This window comes from Lipotes vexillifer, unplaced genomic scaffold, assembly GCF_000442215.2.
Source record: "Lipotes vexillifer unplaced genomic scaffold, Lipotes_vexillifer_v1.1 scaffold257, whole genome shotgun sequence".
NCBI lineage: Eukaryota > Metazoa > Chordata > Mammalia > Artiodactyla > Lipotidae > Lipotes > Lipotes vexillifer.
In genome coordinates, this window is record NW_006778935.1 from 333,288 (window position 1) to 360,926 (window position 27,639).

At 38.9% G+C, this 27,639-nt stretch overlaps 1 protein-coding gene across 3 annotated transcripts in view; it reads right to left on the bottom strand.

The window, feature by feature from the left end:
• Positions 1-9,879: 9,879 nt before the first annotated feature.
• The window catches only part of PLCB4 (phospholipase C beta 4), a 159,033-nt gene continuing 141,273 nt past the window's right edge, over positions 9,880-27,639 (bottom strand). Inside the window, exons 31-36 of one of the 3 annotated variants that reach the window (XM_007452036.1) lie at positions 26,280-26,455; positions 23,036-23,137; positions 17,736-17,793; positions 17,201-17,287; positions 14,168-14,204; positions 9,880-11,748 (exon numbers count right to left, since the gene is read on the bottom strand). In XM_007452036.1, the coding sequence (XP_007452098.1) occupies positions 11,660-11,748; positions 14,168-14,204; positions 17,201-17,287; positions 17,736-17,793; positions 23,036-23,137; positions 26,280-26,455 (549 nt within the window). In that variant the 3' untranslated portion in view covers positions 9,880-11,659. The remainder of the gene's footprint in view (positions 11,749-14,167; positions 14,205-17,200; positions 17,288-17,735; positions 17,794-23,035; positions 23,138-26,279; positions 26,456-27,639) is intronic. The other 2 variants (XM_007452038.1, XM_007452037.1) reach the window with 2 other exon arrangements.

The following is a 27,639-nucleotide window of genomic DNA, read 5'->3' on the forward strand; positions in this document are numbered from 1 at the left end:
TCATAAGTTCTATTTCTGAAGAAGATGGGCAAAAGGATATTAGAAAGAATGCCAACAGTCTCTATCTCAGCATCTATTACAAAGACAAAGATGTCCAGTGTGGCTTGGGCAGACTGAAAAAAGTGCAGAGTGGTAGTCTGGAGAGATAGGAAGGTGCGGAAGATTATTTCTAAAGATGGTTGCCCCAGATTCCTCTCACTGTTGAACATTTATATCCCTCTGATCAAGAGGCAGGTCTATCTTCTTCTCCCTTGAGTCTGGGCTACCCTTGTGACTTGCTTTGATCAATAGAATGTGGTAAAAGTGATGTTGTGTGTTTTGGCTTAGGCTTTAAGAATACTGGCAACTTCCTCTGATGTCCTCTGGAGATTCAGCTTCCAGGAAAAGAAGATTGAACTTGACCACTAAATGCTGAGAGAACATGGGGAGAAGGAGAGGCCCAGGTAGCCATCCTGGCTGAGGCACCAGACATGTGTGTAAAGCATATTAGACGTTTCAGCCTCAGCTGAGTTCCCAACCAAATGCAGCCATACAAGTGACCCCAGCCAATACCAAATGGAGCAGAACTGGCCAGCTGTTCTGCTGAACATCATGAGGAATAGTACACTGTTGTTGCTTCAAGCATTGTTTTGGGATGGTTTGTTACGCAACCATAGATAAATGAACTAGCAGGGGCCAGATCATGGGAAGGTGTATAGGCTCAGGAAAGAAATATGGCTTTTATTTTTAATGCAGAGGGATAAATTAGAGGATTTTAAGCAGATGAGTTACATGATCTGATTTACCCTTCAAGAGGCTCACTCCGCTCATGTGTGGAGAAAGGGCTGTAGGGGCTCAAGAGTGAATAGAAGTGAAACCGGGAGGCTGTGACAGTTGTCTAAGTGAGGGGTGACGGAGGCTACAACCAGGGTGGTTTTCCCAGTAGTGTTGAGCAGTAGTTCCATTCCAGAAATAGCTTGGAGAGAGACCCCATAATACTTATTGATTAGACCAAGGGGAAGGAAAAAAGAGATAATCAAAAATTATTCTTACAATTTTAACCTGAGCCCAGGAAGGTGGAAATGTCATTAGTAACTGAAAAGTGGGTTTTCAATTAAAAAAAGCAACAACAACAGGAATTCTGTTTTGAATGAGCTAACTTTGAAGTGCCTATTATATACCCAATGGCAGGTTTACGTGGGGATCAATGAGGAGGAACTGCCGGACATATAAACTTGTGAGTCTGATTACTAGGGATCATTTTTGCTACTTCAAGAGAGGGCTGTGTTGCTTTGCCCCGCCCTTTTGTGCAGGGTCCACCTTCTCATACAAATTCAAAATATTAGTGAACCCAAATAGTAGTCTTTCACATTGAAAAGTAAATTTAGAAAAGCACACTGTCTTTGAGACAGTCTCGTGGCTTCCTTGGCACCTGGCATGCACATGCCGCAGACCTGGGATGATTAATAGACGAGACTGTTCGTGACCCACTCATGGGCTGTTGCTTCCATTATAAACCCTTTGAAATCTGGAAGGCTGGCTGGATTCCATTCCAACTGGACACACTGTCATCTTTTGTATTTATTTTTAAATCATAAGATGAAATAAAACAAAACAAAAAATACCCCTCACGACCCACCCACTCATATCTCTATAGAGATTTGTTGCTACTAAAATATAGTGCATATCATAGCATCTGTGTACCTGTCATGTTTTTTGCCCTATTTGTTAAAACATTCGAGGTTAGATCCAGTGCTGATTAGTTCTCACCGGTTTTGGTGATCAACGTTGATCATTTAAGAATAACATATTGCAGGCTATTCATGACTTTCATTGTTATTATTGTTGTTTACATTTCTCAACAGTCACCTCCATACCAGAATACAGGCAGTGAAAGAGAAAAGTCAAAGCAAAACCTTCTTAATATTTTTTCTTGATTGACTAATCCATTAAGCAAAGGTCAAGACTCATCTTTTGCATGATGTTGAGGACTTTGCTGCCTCATAGTAAAGTTAACACACATACATGGGCATCTGGCACACTCTGGCAGCTGAAAGTACCATTTTGTTATTTTTTAAAATCAAAACAATTCTAATCTGAATGTCTTCCCCCAATCCCATAAACTTTCCAAGGTTTAGGGGAAGTCCAGTGCAGAAGATACTCTTGGTGCCCATTTATTCCCCTGTGGCCCCTGGCAGCTTAAGGACATGGTGGTGTTCAGGCCTCCTGCCTCAAGAACCCATGGCTTTTTCCTGAGGGCTCTCTCTGGCCCCTGGAACTTGTTCAGCCCACAAGGGGCAGGCTGGAAGTGTGAGGAGTTACTGCCTTCAAGAACAACTCTCATCCAACGAGATGAGAAAGTTAGAGGATGAATAGCCTTGTCTTCACCCCTGGTGGGACAGTCCTGAGGGGAGTGCTACACTCTCTCCATCACAGAGTCCCCAGCGGGATGGAGCCCCAGTTGCCCACAGCAGTAACAGTGACCATTATTATACCGCTAGTGTTCTATCCACCCCCACTCCAATCTCTTATTATGTTTCCTGAGATCACCTCCAAAATAGAATACTTGTACCTAAATTCTTGTCTGAGGGCCTGCATTTTGGAGACCACAAGTTGAGACATCCAGCATCACCTAATTGCCTTTTTCCCCGTCTTTTGGACAGTGCAATGACACTGGGAGGCCCTGAGGAGTGGAGGAGGCACCCACTCCTCCGTCCCAGAGGGCACTGCTGCCATTGTTCCTTGTCCCAGCCAACATGGACTGGGCTACATGTCCAAGGCAGCCATCTTTCTTGTTATCTCCCTTCCTTCTATAAAGGCTGGCAAAGCAGTCAGGTAGCCTTCCCATCTGAGGTTCTGCCACTGCCCAGACCCTGGGTTTCAAAAAGCCTATTCTTTGGAGGCTCCAAGGGCCCTTTATTGCTTCTCTTCTCCAAAAGCTAGAGAGCTGTGTTTTCACCACTCTGCTCCTCAACTCTGGGGTACTTCAATCCCCTTCCCTCTTGTTTACTCAGCTCCAGTGGGCTAGATCAAGGGCTGGCAAATTTTCTCTGTAAAGGAGAAGATGGTAACTATTGTAGACTTTGTGGGGTATGCAGTCTCTGTTTAACCCTGCTGTTGTATGTAGCATGAGAGCAGCCATAGGTCATACATAAATTGACAAGTGTGGCTGTGTTCCAATACAACTTTATTTATGGACCCATAAATTTTCATTTCATATAATTTTTGTAAGTCAAAAATAGTTTTCTTTAATTTTTTCCCTCAACCACTTAGAAATGTAAAAGCATTCTTAGCTCATAGATCATCCAAAATCAGGTAGCAGACTGGATTTGGCCAGTGGGGCATAGTTTGCTGACTTGTAGGTTAGACTTTCAAAGAAAAATCCTGTTTAGATTTTTTTATGCAGCTAAGCTCCTTTTTGATTGTTATTATTTGAATCTAATTAAGGTTAGGAATGCATTGGATTTATTGGATTTATCAAGTTTTGATGTATTATCAACAAATAAACCCTTCTAGGTCAGGGAAATATCCTTTGCATTCTCCCCAGAGCACTCCTTGTGGTTGTATACATAAATTAATTTATAATAGCACCAGAGCAGAGAGCTTATTATTTGTTTTTTATTGTGCTATACACTGTGCTGTGGGACTCACTCAATCATTTTCTCATTTGAATAAAAGATGATAAAACCTACACTAATAGGTTGCCATGACAATTAAATGACATTGTGTCTGTGGCAACACTTTGTTAATTGTAATTGTAAAATGTCAGGTGGTATTGTGATCATGCTTTTCAGGTATAAGATATGATGATCTCTGTTACAGAGTGGTGATTCTGTAGGCAAGAGGAATTTGGAAGCTGGAGAATAAATGTATTTTATTCCTTAATCTCCCATTATGTGGCTTTGTGACCTTGGATTCAATAATTTCTCCATCTGTGCAATGGTGATAATGTTCTTGATTTGCCTGTAACATGGCGATTAAATGAGAAAGATTGTTAAATGTTCTAAACGTGTAAGATTTAAAGTTACCATTTGGTCTCAGACCCCTTTAAATTTTTAAGAAACTCAAAGGATTTTTATTTATGTGAATTAAATGTCAATATTACTGGGCTTCCTTGGTGGCGCAGTGGTTGAGAGTCTGCCTGCCGATGCAGGGGACACGGGTTCGTGCCCCAGTCCGGGAAGATGCCGCAGAGCCGCTGGGCCCGTGAGCCATGGCCGCTGAGCCTGCGCGTCCGTAGCCTGTGCTCCGCAACGGGAGAGGCCACAACAGTGAGAGGCCCGCGTAACGCAAAAAAAAAAAAAAAAAAAAAAAAAAAAAGTCAGTATTACTATGTTAGAAAGGGAAACAGGAAAGTCAAAATAAAAATAATAAACCCATCATATGTTAAGATATAACTAATGTATTATTAAAATAACATTTTTCAACAAAAACAGCTATGTTTTCTAAATATTGGTGGGAAGGGTGACATTGTTTTACGTTGTTGCAAATCTCTTTAATGTTGGGCTTCACAGAAGCTATCTAAGTTCTGGTGTCTTTTTCTTCACTCAGTCTGTTGTGATTCGCTGTTTTCATTGAAGTATATGAAGAAAATTTGATTTCCCACAGAGATGGGTTTGATACAAGATGACCTGGCAGACCCTCTGAATGGCTCTTGGGGACACACTGGTCCACAAAGAGGTCCTTGATGCACACTTTAAGAACTAGTTCTAGAGACTATTCCCATCATTCCAGAAGGTTCCCACAGTAACCACTATCCTGGCCTTCAAGATTGGGATTACCTTGTCTTGAGTTTCATATACAAGGAATCACAATGTAAGCACTTTTGTTCATTCCACCATGCATCAGATATACCAGATTTTATTGATCCATTCTCCTATTGGTGCACATTTGAATTGTTTATAGTTTTTTACTATTATGAGTGAAGAACATATTTTTTGGTGAACACATGCACTCATTTCTCTTGGAGTGGAATTGCTGAAACATAAGATGAGCAGATGGATGTTTAGCTTAATAGATTTCCAAGCCATATAAAATATTTTTATTTGTTGAATTTTATTTCAGTATATATCATTTAACATAAATTATTTCATAATTTTCCTATTAATATATAATCTATTCTATATCTTTCTTTTAAAATATTGCTTTAAAAATCTATGTAATTTCCCAATACTATACAATTCCATTGCTAGACTATTAAATAAAAAGAAAAAACTGTTTCATTTTATGTGATTGGACAAGGTTATGTAGTAAAGTAATTCCCCATTTACCTGAATGTCTTCCATTTTTCTGGAAACCTAAGGATTCATAGCTCAGACAAAATATCTAAAAACAACTAATGAATATTAGTAGCTAGGGTTGTTCACATGATATAATTTTACTGACTGAGGAGACCAAAGGAAGGAAAAAGAAGGTTTAAAAACAAACAACAAAAAATAAGAAAAGAAGGAGGGGGAAGTAAAAGAAGAAGAAAGAGGTGTATGTCAATTGTCAAGGTTGAACGCATCAGCAGTCCAAGTTAGAAGAAGTGAACAGACCCTCAGAAGGTTCCAAAAGAAAATAGACCCAGACACAATGAGATGCAAGAGACACCAAACGTGGCGGCTTAGTAGTTGGCATGGTTCAGTGGAAGAGAAAACTATGTCCCACTCACATCAGTGATTACAGTGGCTTTATTTATGCACAGTCTCTGGAATTCTGAGATGACACTTTTATCATCTTCATATTCTCAAGACTTGGATGTATTAACTATTACCACATAAGAGACCAACCCCAAATAACATTTGTTCACTGTTTCTCATGAGATTGTAGGCTGGCTGGGTGGTTCTACTGGTTTGGGAAAAGCTTGGCTGCTCTTAGATGCAAGCTCACGCATCAGCTGTCAGCTAGTAAGGTGGACAAGATGACTCAACTCTCTGTGAGTCTCCCCCACCACCAGCAGGCCAGCCTGCACTCGTTCTCATGGCAGTGGCAGAGATCCAAGGGAAGAAACAAAAATGCACCTCTGCTTTGACAAGTTTGCTGCCATCCCAGTGGCGGAAGCAAATTACATGACCAAGCCCAAAGTCAGTGCAGGAGGCTGCTACCAAAGGGTAGGGATACAGGAAGGCATGACAAATTGGGGCCATTAATGCAACCGATCTGTCATACTGGCATGGCCTAAAACTATAATTACAGATAATTAAAAAAATAATATATTACTAGTTAAAAACTATTGGATTGGCCAAAAATATCATTCAGGGTTTTCTGCAACATCTTATGGAAAACCTGAACGAACTTTTTGGCCAATCCAATATTTGAACATATAGAGGACTACAGTGGGCTCCTAATAAATATTTGATCGATGAATAAATTTAGTTCAATGCTGAGAATGTGTCCACTACAACCATTCGTGTGTCAGTCAAGGTATATAAGAATTCATAATTTAGTCTTATAGTCTATAGGGTTCAATATGCTGCATTATGAGCACCACTCTCTAACACAAACACCAAGTTTTTTCTACAGAGAAGCAGAAGATAGAGTTTAAAAGCTGTGTGTGAGAAAATTAAGCATATATATTGCTTGAAAAGGGTAAACAATAAGTATTTTGAGCGAAAAGTATAACATTTCCACATTCAAGTTATATAAGTTTAGAAACAATCAAGGGTCAAATTCTTTTATCTCCCTTGTTATGTTTTAAATACATTCGACTCACTTCAAGCTATTGGGTCATGGTGTGAGTGATTAGGCATACAATATTAAACTGGCCTCCTTTGGAAACGTTTTCCAAATTTTATCTTGGTGGAGACTTTAAGGGGTCTCAAAAATTTCCAGGATGAAGTAGCTTGGGGACTGTCCCTTGCCCCAAATTTCCAAGGAAGCATCATGAGGACGGGAGAGGAAGAGGCATTGCTTCATTAATCGAGTAAAGTGCTGCCACCTATTTTTTCTTTTAATGTAAAAGCAATGATATTGCTATTTTTAACCATCTCCCCGATCCCTTCCTAATATTTTTGCATTATTCTAACCTGTGGAGCAGAAAGCTTTTCATTATATATTATTAAAGAAGATGGCTCATAAAAATTCATCCCAGAGGCACTACCCAGGATTTATTATGACATTAAAGTTGTGCTTGGGATTCTGTGAAATGCCAAGCATCAAGGGAAAGTTGTAGAGAAGAGTGGTCTTCTGCTAAACTTTCACATGTGATGATAAAGAGAAGCTGTTGAGGGCTTGGAATGAGGCATCTCTAAGACAACCTCAGCACTGAAATAATGCAGGGTGTTCCCTCTTCACTCTCCATAATCACACTTAGTGTTGATGGAGCCACATTTCCTGATAACCATTGTAAGAGTCCTACTGCTTTGAAAGGATGCTAACAATATGAACTGAGGAAAACTGTTTTCTTGAAATTGGGAAGGAAACTTACTTTAGCCTTTCATTGAAAGACATTGCACAAGGGGCCAAACAGATAGTTACAAACCCTTCATTCATAGAAAACAACTTAAATGGTCATTGGGTACTTACTGACTACCTGTTCTTTGCAAAGCAAATTAACAAAGCCTGAAAAGAAATTAGTCTGGGCTGGTGGAAAAGTCTATGCTTAAACAACTTTTAAAGTATGAATGGATACATTCAGAAGGGCAGATGATTTCTTGCTTGGGGGAATGAGGGAAGTTTTGGAGGTGGCATTTTGGTAGGTTGCTTTTAAGAATTGATAGAACATCATCATGTGACATGGCTAGGAAAGATGTGTGCTACGTGTGTGAATAGAGAATAGTGATAATCCAGATTGGCTAAGTGACGGTGCAGGCTGAGGCCCAAGCTGAATGCTGATATCAGTAATCTCAACATTATTCTTTAGGTAGTGGATTGGAACTCAGGCTTTACCAGCCAGATAGTAATATGATCAGAGCTGCTGTTTGGGAAAATTAACCTAGGTGTAGAAGAGATTTGAGGGGCTAAGAAATTCAATAGGAAGTTACTAAAAATTTTGGGTGTTGAAGAAAGAAAAGTTGTAAGGGAGAAGGGAACTTCCAAGACAGGGTAGAATTCATGGGTTTTATAAACAGATTGAGTGTGGAAGCACACAAGGTTTAGCACCTGTTATGCACTGTTAAACAGGTAGGACAGATGGAGGGAGGGTCTCTTTTTTTGATTAATTACATATAATGTGCATGTGGGCCACTTGTTTAACCGAAAAGCTAAGAGGAAGAACCAGAGCTTAGGAGAAGTAAGAATTATGTGCAGAGAAGTAGAAATTGAAGGCACGTGACTGAATGAAACAGCTAAGGAAAATACACGTAAAGAACATTCTTTGAACTGATGGTGAGAAATAGATTTCTTTCTGCTTTTGAAATGCTTTCCAGGAAGCTCACTGCTAAATTTCAAACCCAATCGTGTAAGTGTCCTTTAGTTTAGGTTTTCTGATATAAGGTTTCTCTTGTGCTCTATCTTTAAAATTAAGTCCCCCCCCGACCCCCATTAAGACTTGGGATTTGAGTAGCTTGTATAGTATTTTTTGAAATACTATATATTTCATGGATTCCAAGCTTCATATATTTTCTACATTTTAACATCCTTGAAATTGAGATGTGTCTTATAATCACTGGATGGTGTGTCATAGTTTAACTGGCAGCATGCTTTCATTCTTTGTGGAATATAAAATAGTAATGGGCATGTTCTAATCAACAATGTCTTGGATTTGATGAAATATGGTACTTCCCGATGGGTTTCCCTATCTTGTCAGTCTGCTTTCTTTTCCATGAAGCCTTTTATCCCCCCAAAAGGGGAAGAACAATCTACTTGGGGAAGAAGTGCAGTCCAGTATGAGCATTCCAATCAATCATCCATGAGCGACTGACTATCCTTTCAGGGCTGATAGCAGGGAGAAAGGTAAGAATTGAGTCAAGTGCCTTGATCCCCAGATTGGGACAAAAAGTCCTGGAGGTGGGAGAAGGAAGATGTAGTAGAACCTCTATAGGCTTACTTCTTGCTTCTCCTGGCATAGCTCTAGAAAATTACAAGCCTCCTGGAGAAACCCCCGTGGTATTGGAACAGCATGGTGTTAGAAGCTGACAAATGGCCAAAGGAGGTATTTAAATGGATGAACCTGAGCTAGCACCTCTGGTTCCCACTCCCAACAAAATCCAGAAGTTTCTGTGTATCCCAGAAGAATGTTGGAAAAATCTGAGCCTAGGGTGAAAACTCCTCTGAGCAGAAACCTTGAGACACTGGGATGGAAGGGCCCACCTTGCAGGCAGTTAGGACCACCCTACAAAGGAGGCCAGATGCTCCTCCCCATTGCCAGGAGGACACACACGCTTCTATTCACACCAAGAGGCCACCTGGGGAAAGAAGCAGGGAGACCTCCTTAATGGGGAGGGAACTCTAACTGGGAGTTTGACTTTGAAGTAATTTAATATGCCTCTGAAATAGGTGTTTGATTTTGTTTTTAAGTTGGAAGAGACTGAGTAACTGTAATTGGCAAGATTTTTTTTTCCTTCATAATAAGTGAGAATGCAGGATTTGAGTGCAATATGAACTTATAATTGAAAATAAACACATCTTTTTGTTGTACATTTGAGCTGTGTGTACATTTTCATCCTATTACAATGGATCCTTTCAGGGAGTAAGATGTCTCAAATACTGAAAGTAATCTGGGTTAAAGAAAAAACTGGCTCTGGATCTAAGTTGGACCTCAGAAATACTTATGGCAGTGTAGGAGGATGAAAAGCCAGAGAAGAAATAATCAGAAAAATGGGAAAAGTAAGAGTTTGCTCCTACTTTTTCTGCTTCTCTCTCAGAAGAAGAGCAAAGAGCAGGGGAGTGATGGATTCAGTCAAGTGCTACAGAATGGTGAGCTCAGCTGAGCGCTGGGAAGAAGCTGTTTGATATGATGAGGGAGCCATTTGGAATCTCTGAAAACTGGCCATCCAAATGTGGTACCATTTTAATAGCCATCATTTTTCATGGGATGTTAGTGTTGAAAGATACATAGTCTAACTCCACTGTCTTGCAGATAAGGAAATTTGGAACCAGAGAATTTCACAGAAGCCAGTTCAAAGGATAAATACGAGAAAAAGAAGAACAAAACAAGTACTTTACATTGGGAGTCAACTAGAATCAGCCTGTTTTGCGTCAGGAGCAAAATGTGTTGGGTCATGCATAAGCCCCCTTCAATGAAGAGATCTTTTATGAAACAGGAAAAGTACACTGGAAAGCATCTTTGGGAGCAAATACTCTGACGGGTGTTAGATGTGTTTTCCTTTTTTATTAGAGAAGTTGGAAGTTTAATTTCAATATTGATGGTAACATAATTTTCTCTGCTTTATTCAGAGGAACACACAGAATCAATCTGTACAGGCATATACAACAATTCAGTTGGTGGTTTGTGCCCTAAAATCAGTAATCTGATTAGCTCTAGACTACAGTTTCCATGCACTCCTCTGGGCTTTGGGGCACGGCTCCATTCCCAGGGGGGATTTCTTCATGCACTCTCTGCAACACAACTATAGCAGGCTTAAAGGCCATGCAGATTAACACTGTAGCAAATTGTTTTGATATTTAACAGACATAAAAAGGTTATTTCCTGATATGAAATTCTGAAAATCTGCATAAATATTTTTGTGTAAAATTAAATTAGTTATGTATCTTTTTTTGAAACTAGAACTTGAAGTATCAAGAATGCCCACATAATTCATATACACATATATATAGACTTCTTCATTATGCTAAAAGTCTTGAGAGTCAAATTATATTCTGTGCCATACATTTTCTTAACCAGTATTTACTTGCATTAGGTTAACTGTGTACGGATCAGTCGTAATTGGTGCTTGTGTATCATGCAAACATAGTTCTAGTATTCCTGTTTACTAATCTTGTCATGTGGCAATACTTAGATGATTTTGCTCTCTGATAGTGAGAATTAGGTGTATAAATACTTTATACATGGTCACATTTACAAACGTTTGCCAATAACCACTTCACAATCTTTATGGTGTAAGAGTGAGCTGTAATAATCTGGAACTGGCAGAAGCAATTCCTAGAAAGCAATGTCAGATGTCAACTTTCTTAAAAGTGCCTGACAGAGTTCTCCTTTTGAGCACTGATGGGTTTTGGCACAGGGACACTGTTCTTTTTTTTTTTCTATTGTTCTAATAATTTCCACAACTGTTACAGGAAGTTAGCTTCTTATGGCATGGTGGAGACTTGGCACTTACTGATGAGGTAACTTAGATGTAGAAAAATTCCCCCAGATTATTTGTCTAGCAGATCACCACTTCTGCTGATAAATTTGTAGACAGAGTTTTTTTTCCCCCTAGTGCATGCGCTTACTATCACATGGCTAATACACTATTTTTGCCATTGCTCAAACATGTCCTAATGCATCACAAAGCAGAGTTGTTAACACCAAGCTCATTTATCTGTGATGGTACTTTATAGCAAACATGTTTAAGTGGTATGATCAATGGGTAAACTCTGCCTTATTGGAATCGTAATTTGGGGGGATTTGTAGCTACTTTTGGTTGGCCAAGGAAATTCAGTATTCAAAACATTTAAGAGAAGTATGTAAGTCTCTGTGGGTTTCAGGTGACATCTTGTCTATACATAAAGGAAACGCAAAAGACATCAGCTTTCTTCCACGGAATTTGTGTTCAGAACTTTGGGAGTGCTCTTTTGATGCAGTGGTTCTGTGGTTTCAGTTTGTGTCCTGGAGTTTCACACAACTGTTGCTGGTCTGCGGTCCATCTCGGCTTCCAATTTCACCATCTGCTGCATCTCCTTCGCCTGTAACATCAGAAACGTGACCTTACATGTTGAAATCCTCTCCTGAAGCCATAGAGCAAACCCAACCTCTCTTCTCCCGTAAATTTGATGCTTGTCATTATGTCCTGGCTACTTAAAGTGTGGTCCATGGACCAGAATCATCAGCATCACCTGGGATCTTGTGAGAAATGCGGAATCTTGGACTCCACCCCAGACCTACTGACCCAGAATCTGCATTTTAATAAGATCCCCAGGAAATTTTTATGCATGTTAAAGTCTGAGAAGGACTGGTCCACACAGTACCAGGAAAACAGCTTGAGAAGAGGCTACGCCTGTTACTCATAGATTATGTCGTGTCTAACCGTTTGATTTAGTTTCTACAGATTGACATGCCTTGACTGTATGTAGATAATTTGATCACTTTTAGAATAAGCATTGCTTATGCACGATTTAGTCCCCAAATAGCCTGAAATTTAATTAAAAGTAGTTGCCTAAGAATTTCACTGATGGAGAAGTTCAGGTGGGAGCATATCACATTGATTTGGTTGGAGTATGCTGAAAACAGAACGTTACAGGAATATGTAGGGTTCCTGGAATGCTATTGTCCAAAAACTATCCTTATAGGCTCTCACTTCTCTGGAGTAATTCATTTTTTATGGTCCACCCCAGGAAGTAAGCCACAGTGAACTCAATCTCATGAATTAAGGCTGTCAAGAAGACAACCAGCTGATTTGTGGGGTGGAAAGGCGTTCATATGGGGACATGTTCTGATGACAAATCATTGCCTGGCAAAATAGGGAAAATCAACTGGTTCATTTTATCTTTTACTTTCCAGCCGTATGCTTTTTTCCAACCCAATACATGGATCTTTCGGAGGAACAATAAAGCACGCTGTCCTTTTTTAGTGACACATCATTTTGAAATAAAGGGCATTTAAAAATGGAAACATGGATATAGAAAGATATAACTCAAGAGCAGGACTCTCATGAGCTCTGATGTTACTACTTATGTCTACTTAGGTATTCCAACCAAATGGAAGGTCAGTTGGAGGATTTGGTCAACTCTGCAGATCATACTATGAGCATCTAAATGTCCCAAATGAAGTCCTGCTACAAAATTAGTTTAACCCACAGACCATAGAGTGAGTTCCTTCTTATCGTTATTTTTGTTTGTTGTTTTTTGTTGTTTTTTGTTTTTTTGTGGTACACGGGCCTCTCACTGTCGTGGCCTCTCCCGTTGCAGAACACAGGCTCCAGACGCGCAGGCTCAGCGGCCATGGCTCACGGGCCTAGCTGCTCCGCGGCATGTGGGATCTTCCCGGACCAGGGCACGAACCCGTGTCCCCTGCATCGGCAGGCGGACTCTCAACCACTGTGCCACCAGGGAAGCCCTTATCGTTATTTTTATATTGTGGCTTTAAATTTCATTTTGGTGAGGATGGATATAACAACATTAAAGATGATAACTTTCTGCTTACATTTGGGATTGACGGTTCCCCCTCCCCAGATTTTTTTTATGCCTGAGATATAATAATGCTCTAATAGAGAAATGAAGAAATGGAGAAAAATATACAAACATGAAACTATGACACAAGCAGTATTCATAAGAGATGACAGTGAAACATTATCAGCACTAGAAATTAAATACTTTTATGTGCACTAAGTAGTAATAAAGGATTCCCTATGCTTCTCCCCCTCTAGCATTTAAAGACAATATTGAACACTTTTTAGAAAGAAGGATCATATTAACACTAAAAAAGGATTCCAAGAGCCAGCTTCTCGTATGAGCAGGGTGACCATTCATGCCCACTTGTCAAGGATGGCTTCAATTTATGCCCATGGTCTTGGCTATTATGAACAGCTTCCCCTTTCACTTTCAAAACTATCTTGTTTGAACAATAAATTATATGGTCACTTATAAGGGGTGATTAAGGTCCCTGGCAGATTGGATCTAACACAAAGCATGCCAAGAGTCATTGTATAATAATATTGTATAATGTTTCTGCACGCAGACCATAACTCTTTGTCATTAAAAACCACCAATGAACTTTCACCAGGGTGCTTTAAAAATTAATGGCAGTCATATTAATGTTTGTGAAAGATATAACTCTGTGACCCAGTCTTAGCTGTGGTCTGTCCAAACAACAATCATACATCACTGTTTTTGATGCCTGGGTACATCTTCATTAGCATGACTTGAGTTTCCCAGGTCTGCAACTGGAAAGGCTACTAAAACTCCATCAGAAATAATTCTCTCAAGATGTTGGCCATTTTGGTTTAAATATTACATCAGAAATCCAAGCATTAAATAGTCACACTTTTAAATTAAACCCTTGCAATCTTAACTAGTCATGAGCAGATGTGAATCATCAAAGCACCAAGAATACAGATGTAGTTGAGCAGGAAGGCAATGTCTTGCTTATCAGAGTTTTCAGTCCTACCTTGCGTTTGGGACACTGCATGACAGGATTTCAAAAGCTGTTTGTACAAAAATAGTAATGTCAAAATTGAGTCATACATACAAAACAAAGAAAATAAATGAATACTGAAGTGAATTTGAAAAATGAATGCAAAACCATATACAGAAAAGCAAAAAGCTAAGACTAAAACATGTATACAACCGTCAGTGACAAACTTCCCCAAGTTGATCTCAACAGAAAAAAAAAGAAACAAAACAAACGACCGAGGCCTATTAGCCCAGACTGAGCCTCTCCTGTGGGGCAGTGAGTGGGGAACCCTCCCTTGAGCGAGACCCCCTCACCTTTCTTTATTAAATGACAGGATTGATGGCAAAAGTCAATTTTTAAAACTTGGGTGTGACAGTAATGGAGCACTTCAGGTTTGAAATGGTGCATGTCAAGAAGGATGAGCTCCTGTGTGGCTGGGAGGTCGATGGGAAACAGCAGCAAAAACCCTTTGGAGTTTTAAATGAATAACTGGCTGACCAAGTAGACAAGGCCATTAGGAGGCTTTAAAAGGCCATATGAGGTTAGGATCCAGAGTCAGGACCCAAATATATTAAAACTTGAGTTGTTTCTACCAATGCCCTCAACATTGTCTAGCTAATGAAGCAGATCGATTCCAGGCTTTTCTTTAGGAGTGACTGGGAGAATTTAGGCGATTAGGGTCACAGGAAAGCAGGTAAGAAACCTTAAAGGGAGGTATTATGGGAGAATGTTAAAATTCATTTATTTTTGGCTTAGAAACAGAAAAAAGTTTTGGGGTTTAACAGTAGTTTGGGAGATTGTTATACAAGTTTGGGATTGCCTGGAGACAGGAAACTGTTTTCTGCCAATGAAATATTGGTTATAAAGGGAGCTCTCCAAATGGTTCTAGACCTTGCCTATTATGAGGGAAGAAACAGAGTCACTATGTCTTTTGCCCTGTGTCTATGACAGTGTTGAAACACACCGAGTAACTGAATTGAGAGGTCTCTGATCTTTAAATTCCAAAAAAAGAAAGGTATACCAGAAATACCTGGGGTTGAATTTGCTATAGAATAGGCCATATTTGTAAAGCAAAGCTTAACAAAGAAATTCAAGTCCTAATTCTACATTTGCTGGAAGTGTCACTATATCTTGAATTTCTTTTCATGGAATCTCATTAAATCTTCATCAAATCTCAAGCCTTCTCATGTTTTTTCCTAAGCTTCTGTGACTCAAAGTATTAGGTGTGGGTGGTAGACATTACCTGTGACCCACTGAAAGGCATTATATGAATTTTTGGAACAAAAGGTCACTATTCTCCCAATATGATCCAATCAGTACAGTTATCACTAATCCAGTATTTCAGTGCAAGAACTCTGGTGTGATTTGAGTTACACATGTATTAGGATAAAAGCCCAAAGTGATTTTTAAATTATGCAATTTAGCTCTCAAACTAAAAAGACTAGGTAACCATACTCTCTAGCTCTGATATACACCACTATTGTAGTGATGAGTAATTTTTAGCACATCTATATTCTTTAGTCAAACTTGTTGCCAAGCAACACAATGATTTCTAAGTAGTTTCTTAATTTAGCTAACTGAAACATAACTGCATCTTACCTCCATTGTGCCTTCTTCTAAGGCATCCTTATCCCCACCCAGTCCTGATTCACTAAAGTGGATTCTATTGTTTTGGAGATGGTGGCTCTACCCTTACTCATTCTCCCATTCCCCCCCGCACCCCCCCCTGCAGCACTTTCTGAGAAATGCTTTAGGAGCAAAATCATTAGTAACTTGTACCAGAAGGCGAAGTATCTATGAGTTGGTCAAATGAGTTGGGCCCATGGGACAATAAACACTTATTGTCCCCCTTAGGGATCTGTGGACTGTTCATGAATAGAAGCATTTAGCTGGAAAGGAAATGGGAAACATAACTCAGAAGTATGCCCATGAGTAAAACTTCTATCAACCAAAAAGTAAAGAATCTGAAACCAGAAGTTGGATTTATTTGTTACCCAATTGCAATACAAAAAAAAAAAAAAAAAAATTTTATGGTTTTGTTTTACTTTCTCAAAGGTAGTTTTTAGTGTAATTTCCAGTTAGGTGTTCTTCAATGGAATCCATTTACTCTTAAAAAATATACCTTAAATAGTATTACTTTATATATGAAAGGAAATAGGAAAGAATGATGTAGTACAAGTACGTATTTCAGCAAGACCTCTTTAAAGCTTCTAGATTGAAGTGAATTATCTAGAAACTTCCAAACCAGCTACACCTAAAGAGGTGTATTTGGAGAGACAGACTGAAATTTTAACTGGTGCTGAGGGTCATTTTGCCACATAAGCTAGAGGTATTTCCATCAAATTGAAATGAGTGCGGATGGCCGATGGCCCATCTATATGTACTGCTTGAGGTAAACACACATTTATCCTGGTGTTGGTATATGCCTGATAGCTACTAAATAGTTGGATTTTGGATAACTCTTTTTATTTGTGTACGTTTATTTTTATTTGTGTATATTTAGCGTTTAGCACCAAGAGTATGGTATCCACTCACTTCCAGTGGTTTGTAGAGTTATGGTGGCTCATGCCTCTAAGTTTCACTTGTAAGGCCTAAGAAGGTTCTATAACTTCATTTTTAGATTGAGGTTGAAAGTAGGTGGTCTCTCTCATTTGCTTTTAAATACAACCTCACTTGTCTCTAGGGTACAAGTGATAAAACTCTAAGTGAAAATGAAGAAACAATTTGTAACCTGTTTTCTCCTCCTCTCAGTAATGTCCTTCTTAGAATCCCCATAATCTAGTCAAAACATGACTTTTGATTCTTTTCTCCCCACAGCCACATTCCTCTCCCACTTCAAAAAAGAATACTCTCTGTTCTTGGTGGATGAAATGGGGTAAGTACAGTAGGCACCAAATTTTTCTAGCCATCTTTCCGTGCCACTACTCAGGTCACGGGCTTTAGCAGAAGGGTGACTCTGACCTACGGCATTTGCCTCCCGAAGCTGGTTGGCTGCCTACAACTTTTTATGCTTTTTAGGTGAAATACCTGCTCGTTCTGTTTCTCTAGGAATTCGAGGTGTTCAAGCTGGACTTTTTTCAACTGGTCCATTTCTTTGGACTGCTTCATTGCGAGCTGCAACAAAACAAAACAAAACAAAACAAAACATCTGAGCAACTTTGGGTTGTAATCTTAAAACTTATGGATGAAGGTTGGTAGTTTGCAATTTAAGTGACGGATATAAAAAAATAAAAATAAAAAAGAAGAAAGAAAAATAGCGTGAAAACTGGGAGAGTTTAAACCCATAATTTTTACTGGCAAGATAGTTCCTGCCAAAATCTTAGAAAACAAGAGTACTTGTTCACGATTAAAATCTGGCTTCATTTTCTGTATAAGATGGAACAAATAATTACCTTAAAGATTTCAGTGAGAGATTAATTTAGCTTTCAGGGAGCGGAGAAGAGAAGCTAGAATGTTTGACGTACAGAAAAAGCAAATTAGCTAGTAGTCTGATTTCTAAGCATGAGTTACTGTTTATAGTTTTTTTAAAGGAAAGGTGTCAAGAAAATTATAAAATACTTACTCGCTTTCTTTCTTCCAGAAACTTTTTAGTGTTGCTGCTGTTTAACTCCCTGACCCGCCTAAAAGCGACAGGTACAAACAACAGTTGGTATGATGTCAGTTGGACATAATATTAAATAAGAAAGAGTCATATTCCATTTAATTATTTGGATGGGATTATCACTTCCTTTTCCTAATTTTTATTGAGGAATTTTGAAATGTACAATGTACAGAGAAAAAGACAAAAAACATCTGTGTACCCATCACTCAGATTAGTCAACATTATGTTTTACCATGCTTGTCTCATATTTTTAAAGGAAATAAAGCATTGCAGATATAAATAAACCCCCCTTTGTATTCTTCCTCACTCCACTTCCCTCCTTTCTCTCTCTCCAGAGGTAACCACTATTCTGAATTCGGTGTGGACCTTCCTATCCATGTTTTAATATTTTTATTACATATGGATGTATCCATATATAATATACACAAATGTTTCTCAAACTTTCACATGCACACAAATCACATGGAAATACTATCAAAAACACAGATTTCTGAACCCACCCCCAGAGGGTCTGATTCAGTGGGTCTGGGGTGGACCTGAGATTCTGCATTTCTAATAAGCTCCCAGGTGATGCTGATGCTTCTGGACTATACATATACTGTTTTGTATGGTTTCCAAATTAACCTAAATGCTAACATATTCTGGGTTTCTTTCTGTAACTTAAAACTTAGCCTTATGATTAAGAGATATAGCTATGTTTCAAACGATTCCATTATTTTCATCTGCTGCATGGATTTTTCTGTTTATGAGTAGATTACAGTATTTTCATTTTGCCATTAATAGAAAGTAGGTTATTTCTCAACAATGCACAATGGTTTGGCGCATAGGGTCCTGAAATGCTTGGCACACTGTCTATTGGCTAAATAAATGAAGTGTAGGACATATCTTCTTGTGCGTATGAGCAAAGTTTTCTCCAGGGTGTAAACCTGTTGGTAGGGAGTGAACAACTTTATCTTTACTCCAAAGTACCTGTCCCAGTTTGCACTCCCACCCATGGTGTCTGGGTGTTACCCTTTCTCCATATTTTTGCCTACTCTTGTTACTATCAGACATTTCCTTTTCTATCAATTGCTGGTTTTTTGAAATGGCATCATGCTATTGTTTTAACTCACATTTCCCCTGATTATTGGTGAGGTGGGGTGTTTTTCATGACTAAATAGACATATAATTGATTGAATTTCTATAATAGTTATAGGTCTATTCAGGTCTTCTCTTTCTTTTACAGTCAGTTTTGGATATTTTAGTTTTTCTAAGCAATTGTCCATTCATCTAGGTTTTTAAATTCATTAGTAGTATTGTTTACAGTAGTCTTGGTTTTCAAAAATATTTACTGTATTTGTAGTTATTTCCATTTTCATCCCCAATACTACTAATTTGTGGTATCTCTTTCTTCTTTATCAGTCTTGCTGGAGGTTCACTGATTTTTTTTTTTCAAATAACAAGCTTTTGCTTTTGCTTTTTTCACTTTTTTACTTCCATTGCTTTTTGTTTTCTATTTTAATATATTTTGCTTCTTAAATTTTTATTTTTTCCCATCTGACATCTTTGGGTTCCGTTTATTTTTCTAATTTTATGCCCTCTTTGAGCATTTTCTTATTAATTTTCATTTCTTTAAAAAATATATGCATTTAGGCTATAATTTTCACTGTAAATATCACTTTAAGATCTAGGGGCAGGAAAGGAATAAAGACGCAGACATAGGGAATGGACTTGAGGACATGGGGAGGGGAAGGGTAAGCTGGGACGAAGTGAGAGAGTAGCACTGACATATATATACTACCAACTGTAAAAGAGATAGCTAGTGGGAAGCAGACGCATAGCACAGGGAGATCAGCTTGGTGCTTTGTGACCACCTAGAGGGGTGGGATAGGGAGGGTAGGAGGGAGACACAAGAGGGAGGGGATATACGTATATACGTATAGCTAATTCACTTTGTTATACAGCAGCAACTAACACAAAAATGTAAAGCAATTATACTCCAATAAAGATGTTAAAAAAAAAAGATCTACTCTCTTAGCAACTTTCAAGTAATATACAGTGTGAGCTACAGTCACCATGCTGAAATTAGATGCCTAACACTTATTCATCTTATAATTGCAAGTTTGTATCTTTTAATCAATGTCTCCCCATTGACACCCCTACCGTCACCCCCTGGTAATCACCATTCCACCCTGTTTCTATGAATTTGGATTTTTTATAGACTCCACAAATATATAGTATTTTTTTCTGTCCGATTTAGTTCACTTAGGATAATGTTCTCAAAGTTCATCCATGTTGTCCCAAATGGCAGGATTTCCTTCTTTTTTTGGCTAAATAATATTTCATTGAATAGACATCTCAAATTTTCTTTAACCATTCATCTGTTCATAGACACTTAGGCTGTTTCCATGTCTTGGCTATTGCGAATAATATTGCAATGAACATGGGGATGTAGGCATCTCTTCTAGATAGTTTTTTCATTTCCTTCAGATATATACCCAGAAATGGAATTGCTGGATCATATGGTAGTTCTATTTTTAATTTTTTGAGGAACCTCCTCCATACTGTTCTCCATAGTGGCGGCACCACCAATTTACAATCCCACCAAGAGTACACAAGGGTTCCCTTTTCTCCACATCCTTGCCAACACTTATTATCTCTTGTCTTTTTGATAACTGCCATTCTAACAGATGTGAGGTGATATCTTATTATGGTTTTGATTTGCATTCCCTGACGATTCGTAGTGTTGAGCATCTTTTCATATACTGTTGGCCATTTGCATGTCTTCTTTAGAAATATGTCTATTCAGGTCCTCTGCCCACTTTTAAAATCAGATTATTTGTTTTTTGCTATTGATTTGTTGATTTGCTCATATATTTTGGATATTAATCCCTTACCTGATATATGTTTGCAAATATTTTCAAGCATTTGGTAGGTTGCCTCTGTATTTTGCTGATTATTTCTCTTCCTGTGTACTTCAGCTAACTCTGACACATTGATCAACAGTGTTTATGTTGTCATTCAGTTATAAATATCATGTCATTTATGTTGAAATGTCTATTTTGACCCAAGAATAGAAGTATTTTTCAACTTCTGCATGTCTTTCTTAGCTCTCTGATTATAAATTTTTAATTTTATTTCTCAGTAGTATGATAAGGTGGATACACACAGCATGTGTTTGAAAAGGTAACCATTTGGCATAGAGAAATTATTTTTTAAGAGACCAGCCATTTGTAGATGTTTGAGAGTCAACTAACCACTGGATACTGAGTTATAATAAATAAGTATAATAGGTCAAAATAAGGAAATTAAATAAAAAACTTTCCTGGTTAAGTTATCAGTAACTCATAACTTAAGATAACTTGATCTCAACTGGGTTAAAGTCCATTTTGCAACACAATTGAAAAAGTATGATAAAGAGCTATTTAATAATTAGCACATTTATCATGTTGAATTCTATATTTCAGTTTGGACAATCTAAAACAGTTTAACGAGGTTTTACCATGGCATGAATATTTTGTGTTTTTCAGCTAAAGTGGACAATGTCATTTCCATGTACACAAGACCATTAAGCAAAGTTCCTTATCTGAGAATAACGTCCAGAGGGTGGCACTTTGTTAAAATAAACAAGAACCAGATAACTACCCCAAAATGATGGTGTAAATGAGCATTGATTAAATTGAGTAATAATCTCCCTAGAGAGACACAAATGACACTCCATGTTTACTGGGAAATTTCTTGGCCAAAGTGTTGAAAAGGCAATTCATTTCCAGGTCAAATTACTGTGGAATTCCAAAACGTACTGCTGGCCAGTTAATTCCAAACCATATTTAATCCAACAAAACTTCAGCATAAAAATACACTGGATGGTATTATGCTTTATATTTTGTCCTATTTCAAGTTTAACTTTAATTATGGTTAATAAATGAGATGCGTTTTAAAAATCAACGATATTGAAGTAGTTGGACAGCAGTTACTGCTGCATTCAAGACAAGGAGGAAACATCAGGTATCAACTAAGTGTCCACAAAAGACTGTGTAGACAGTGGAATTGAAACAGGGGTACTTTGCTTGTAGCTGCAAAGTCTCCTAACAGCTCAGCCTATGGTCAACAGCTGAATGATGTAAAGCCCTAAACTTCATGCTCACATTTTAACCCCCAAAGGTAATCTTCACTTTGCTCTGAATTTTGTTGAGCATAAAACACAGCCTTTGTGTGGGTGGTGAACTCAGCCGGCAGCCACATTCTATCCAAGTCTATTTCTCCAAGAGATGCAATCCTGCTGTGCTTGACCACTGCTGTGTGAACCTAGCTCTCAGTTCTGGAGCAACCAGCATCTGTGTTCTTAGAGGCTTTCAGGGCAGCCATGAGCATCACAGGTGAAGATGGTTTTTGGGATCACTGGGAACCAAGTGCTGCTAACTCCCTCTCTTGGGTACTATGACTACCGATGTCCTCTCAGATCCCCTTTACCAGCTTTGGCTAAAAGGCTTGCACCTGGGATCTTCTCTGGAGGTCACACAAACCTTCCCCCAACTCTATGTGGCCAATGACTGATTAACATAGAAATACAAAAGCCAGACACCAGTGGTTCAAAGGGACAGATCATGGTAGAGTTTACAATCCAGAGCTTGGGATCAGGCTGAAGAGGAACTCTAGCCAAGACCATATCCTTACTTAGCCCCTGCCCTGGCCCCCTCCTGCTCCCTCCTCTCCCCTTAGCTGAAGGTCCTTTCCTCAGTAAATCATATGCACACAAATTCCTGTCTTTGTTTCTAGAAACCCATTCTAAGACAAGGATGAACCAGAAAACCTGTGTGTGTGTGTGTGTGTGTGTGTGTGTGTGGGGTGGCGGTGGTTTGAGATGACACCTGGTGTTGAGGACAGCACAAGGCCAGTCAAGGGAAGAACACCATCCTACATGCTGTTATATAGACTGTAAGTCCATTCAGAATGGGCTTAACACCTGAGCAGATGAGATGCTTACAGGATAACCCAATGGGATGTGGGAAGGATATCTTGCCATATTTTATATAATTTTGTTTGGAAATTAGCACACATATATTGAATGTAAATCTGTTTTACTAGTGGTAGTAAACAATCAGAAGATGTTTTACAGCAATAATAACACATCTTCTAGCAGTTATAATAGCAGGATTCTAAACCAGAACTCACAGGTTTTTTTATATCTCAAATGTGAGTGTGTGTATATACACAGAAATATTGTCGAGTCTGTGTCTTCAAGTCAATGTTATATTCTGGCAGTGAGCGTTCTGACTCACCTTTCCCGTTCTGCTTTATTCTTGATAGATTTATCTTGGCTGATGGCTTTGCTATTTTCCATAGAAATCTTAGCCTGGTGTGCTCGCATTTCCTTGCTTTCCCTATGTATTAAAAATAAACAAACAGGTGGTGATCATTTTGTAATGTATAGAAATATTGAATACTATGTTGTGTACTAACATAGGAACTAACATAGTGTTGTAGATCAATTATACTTCAAAAAACGAAAAACAAACCTAACCAAACTCCTAGAAAAAGAGATCAGATTTCTGGTTACCAGAGGCAGGGGTGGGAGGAGGGGGAATTGGAGGAAGGTGGTTAAAAGGTACCAACTTCCAGTTATAAGATTAATAAGTCCTAGGGATGTAATGTACAACATGATAAATATAATGAACACTGCTGTACGTTATATATGAAAGTTGTTCAGAGAGTAAACCCTAAGAGTTCTCATCACAAGGAAAACATATTTTTTCTTTTTCTTTTCTTTTATATCTATATGAGATGATGAATGTTCACTAACTTTCTGTGGTAATCGTTTCATGATGTATGTAAAGCCAAAGCACTATGCTGTACACCTGAAACCATACAGTGCTGTATGTCAATTACATCTCAATAAAACTGGAAAGAAGAAAAATAAATTAGGGGAGTGGAGAGCTAGTGTTTAGTGGGTATAGAGCTTCAGCTGGGGAAGATGAAAAAGTTCTGGAGATGGATGGTGGTGATGGTTGCACAACAGTGTGAATATACTTCATGCCACCCATTTTAAAAATGGTTAAATGGTAAATTTCATGTTATGGATATTTAACTGTAATAAAAAAAAAAGAAAACATAAACAGAAAACACATTCCACATGTAACAATGGGATTAGGTTCACTTTTTATTTCACTATTGAGCTCTTCAAGTTGTTTTGTACTCTGTAGAAAGGAGGGCAGGAGCCCCGATCCACGAGGATGTTTCTCCTGGGGGCAGTGGGTCACTGTGAAGTAACAGTGGTGGACTGGGAAGAAGCAACATTATGTATGTCTAAGCTAACCCTAAGCACACAATGATCGTATTCAGCTGCCCAGAGTAGGACACTGTCATTAACATGCCATAAGAATTCTGAATAATAAAATCTACAAATCCTAAATTATATACAAATATCTCAGGCAATCATGTTTACCAACCTATATACAATTTAAAAAAGAGTAAATAGTGAATACAGCATGAGAGTAATCAAAGAATGTACAGGGACAACCACTTATGGTCAGTAAAATACAAGGATATTCCAGCTTTGCCCCATGCTATTTGGGATCAGATGGCTTGGAAGAGAAAGGATGTTCTAACACTCACAAGTGACCATCCTGTTTTCTGACAGCCCAAGGGAAGGAAGAGGATGAAATGGTTTCAAATAAGCATAGGAAATAGGGGGAGAAAAGGATGTTTACAGGTGACTGATCAGTGTGTGTGTGAATGCGTGTGTGTACCACAAAAACTCATATCTCTATATTATTGATGAGTTCATTAAAAGCATACAATTTAGAATACTAAAATGAATATTATTAAAAAAGAATCTTCCCTGGAACCTGTGGCAATCTCCTTGAAGCACTGCCTGGAAATGAGGGACCAAGGAGTGAGGTTGTTTAAGTAGTGTTTGTACTTCAGGGAAAGGGATGGACAAAGCTGAAACAGAGTTCTTCAGTCAGAGACGTTAGGGCCACAGAGGCTGGAATATGTATAGAAACTCCTGGGCCCAAGAAAATGGCTCTCAAAATTTTTCATAACTTGTTATTAAATTGACCATCTCTTCTTTCATTCAACAAGCACCTATCTATAACCAAATAATGCTGCTGAATGTTAAGAAGGCAAGATTTTTTAACCGAGAGCGACAGCTGTGATGGTGACAAAGAAACACAACTACAGGATGCTTGAGAAAAAGCTTCGATGCTGCTGTTTTTTTGAAAAATACCCCTGTCATTGACCTATTTTTTAAGGTAAGTTAGTAATAAGGTTATGGTTCCTTCAAATGACTTCCTGTGTCATGCAAGAATTCATTTACTTTTTTTTTAGACAATGCCTGCTGTTGTGGGCTAATTTTTTCCCTTTATTCAACTTCAAAAGAAAAAATATTTGAATAGAGTACCTTATTCTTTGAAGTATCTTTGAATAAGGGTGGACACCTAAAATCTGGTATTGTAGCAATGGTCAAAGGGAGGATAATGAACAGACCTTTCTGTGTACTAAATCAAGAGCATTTCTAAGGAAAGAAAGACAATTTTTAATCCTATACAAATAAATAGAATACTTGAAAATGGATAGGGTCTGGAAACTTAGCCCACAGGAAACTCAGCATAGTATATCTCATTTAGTTGATTCGTGTGAGAATCAGAAACTATGGCAAAAATACTTTATGTTCTTATGGCTGTATATCACTCCAAAATAAAATTGGAAATCTGAGAATGTGCCTAGATAATACATGCAGTTAGATTTTTAAAGGCTTTTTTTGATTTGTTTGTAAAGTGCTTCTGTTTTCTACTTTTTTGTGTGTATCAACAGACCATAACTGTGGCATACAGTTGGCACTAAGGAAGGTGCAGGCAAGCTGCAACAAAGCTGTGATAAAAAGACATAACTGACCTAAACACTCTTCTGCCCTGGGAAAAAGTCCAGCTCATCGTCTGCAGTATGCAATTTGCTGAAATGGGGTGAAAGCAAAATAAACAGATATTTTTGCTGTTTCTTGATCAGGCCTGCTTTTCTAGAATTCATAGAAGTCCAGACAATGGAAACAAGGGTCTTTCCTCAGGTACCTCTGAGTGATCAGAACCAATCCCTCTAGGAGCTCAACTGCTTGGTCTTTATCTCCTTCTATGTCTTCTCTTCTAAGAGGCTCCAGATCATTTTTCAAAGACCACCTCCAGCCCTATCATTCTGTGAAGCATCTGGGACCACTTGGAGGTGGTAGAACCTGTGACACTTTTCAGTATGTATCATACGCTACTTGTAACGTGACTTAATTTGTCATGGGAGTGTGAGATCTTGCCAATGCTTGGAAGCCCTTTGATGGCAGAAGCCATTTCTCATAGTTCCTCTTGCTCACGTCAACTGTACAATAGGATATATGTAAAAGCTCAATGTTGTATGTCAAGTTGATTTTCCTTACTACCTTGACAGGTGCACACACACACACACACACACACACACACCACACAAAACTAGTCTTTTGTAAAAACTGGGAGTTTCTTCTGGAGCTAACTCTCCCACCTGTCATGGGACAGTTTCAACTGCTGGGTCTGCTGCTCGTGGGCGTTGATCAGGAGCTTTTTGAGCAGCTCGCACTGCTGGCTGAGGTGCAGATCCCGGATCTCCTGCTCCTCTGCACTGTGGGTGTTGATCATGTCTGACCACTCTTTTGTGTGCTGCGCCACGATCTCCTTGACCTGCGTGGGGGAAAAGGGTGTGGTGCCACCTGGAATTCTCACAGGTCAGGTAGGAACTGAAAACACAATATTAGCCATGCATTTCAGCTCCCTCCCACCAATTTACTTGGTCAATCAGTAGACACCCATATAACCTGCAAAAATATGTACTAATCAGTGGGAATCAGGAAGTCATTGCTTATTAAAATAGAGCAATCACTTTGGCTCTAAACACTTAATCATGACTCATTATTTCAACTGCCTAACTCGCCCACACTCTGGTTTGTCTGGGCTTTGGGGTCCTTTACCAATTCTATCAGAATTCTCTTCATCACCTTATATTTTCCCAGCTTCACTTCCACAAGGCCACAGATCTGAATAGAGAGCTGTGTTCTCTTATTCCTGGATCATGACTTATTGTGTCATTTTAACAGACGCTGGGGTAGAAAGTCTTCTCCTGCAAAGAGTATCCATGCTCTTCACACTGTGGTTTTACAGCTCATCAATAGCTAGATTCTCTTTCTCCACCTCCTTGAATCTGGCTGACCTGTGACTTGCTTTAGCCACAAGACCGTAGCAAATGTGATGCAAGCAGAAGCTTGGAAAGTACTTATCCTTTTTCTATGCCTGGAACCCTGAGGCTAACCTGTGGTAAAGCCTGTGCTAGCCTGCTGGAGGATGAGAGGTCATGTAGGAAAAAACAACCAGCAGTCAGCTACCCACCAGAGAGCTGAGTGAGGCCATCAATTCCAGCTGACTGTTGACATACACATGAGCCCAGCCAAAATCAGTAGAACTGTCCAGTGGAGTATAGCCCAAATTCTAACCCACTGAATTGTGAGCTAATACATAGTAGTTGTCTTACGCCACTAAATTTCGGCATGGTGTTTCATGCAGCAAAAGCAAATTGATATGGTGGCCAACGTTTCTGCTTTCCTATTTATGCAAAGCATTTAAAAATCATGACATGTTGCATAGTTGTTCATTTTCAAATATTCCAGTTAAGAAGAGAGAAAGAGAGAGTGGGGAACAACTCTTAAAGATACACAGCTTACTGCCTCTACAGACTGCATGGCAGAGTGGACACAAAATACACAGCACCAAAGAGAACTTCGGCTTGGATGCCTGGCTGGCCCAGGTGTGTGGCAGGGTTGCTGGCTGGATGACAGAGCTGCATGTAGACATACGGAGGCTGGCTGGTTTGA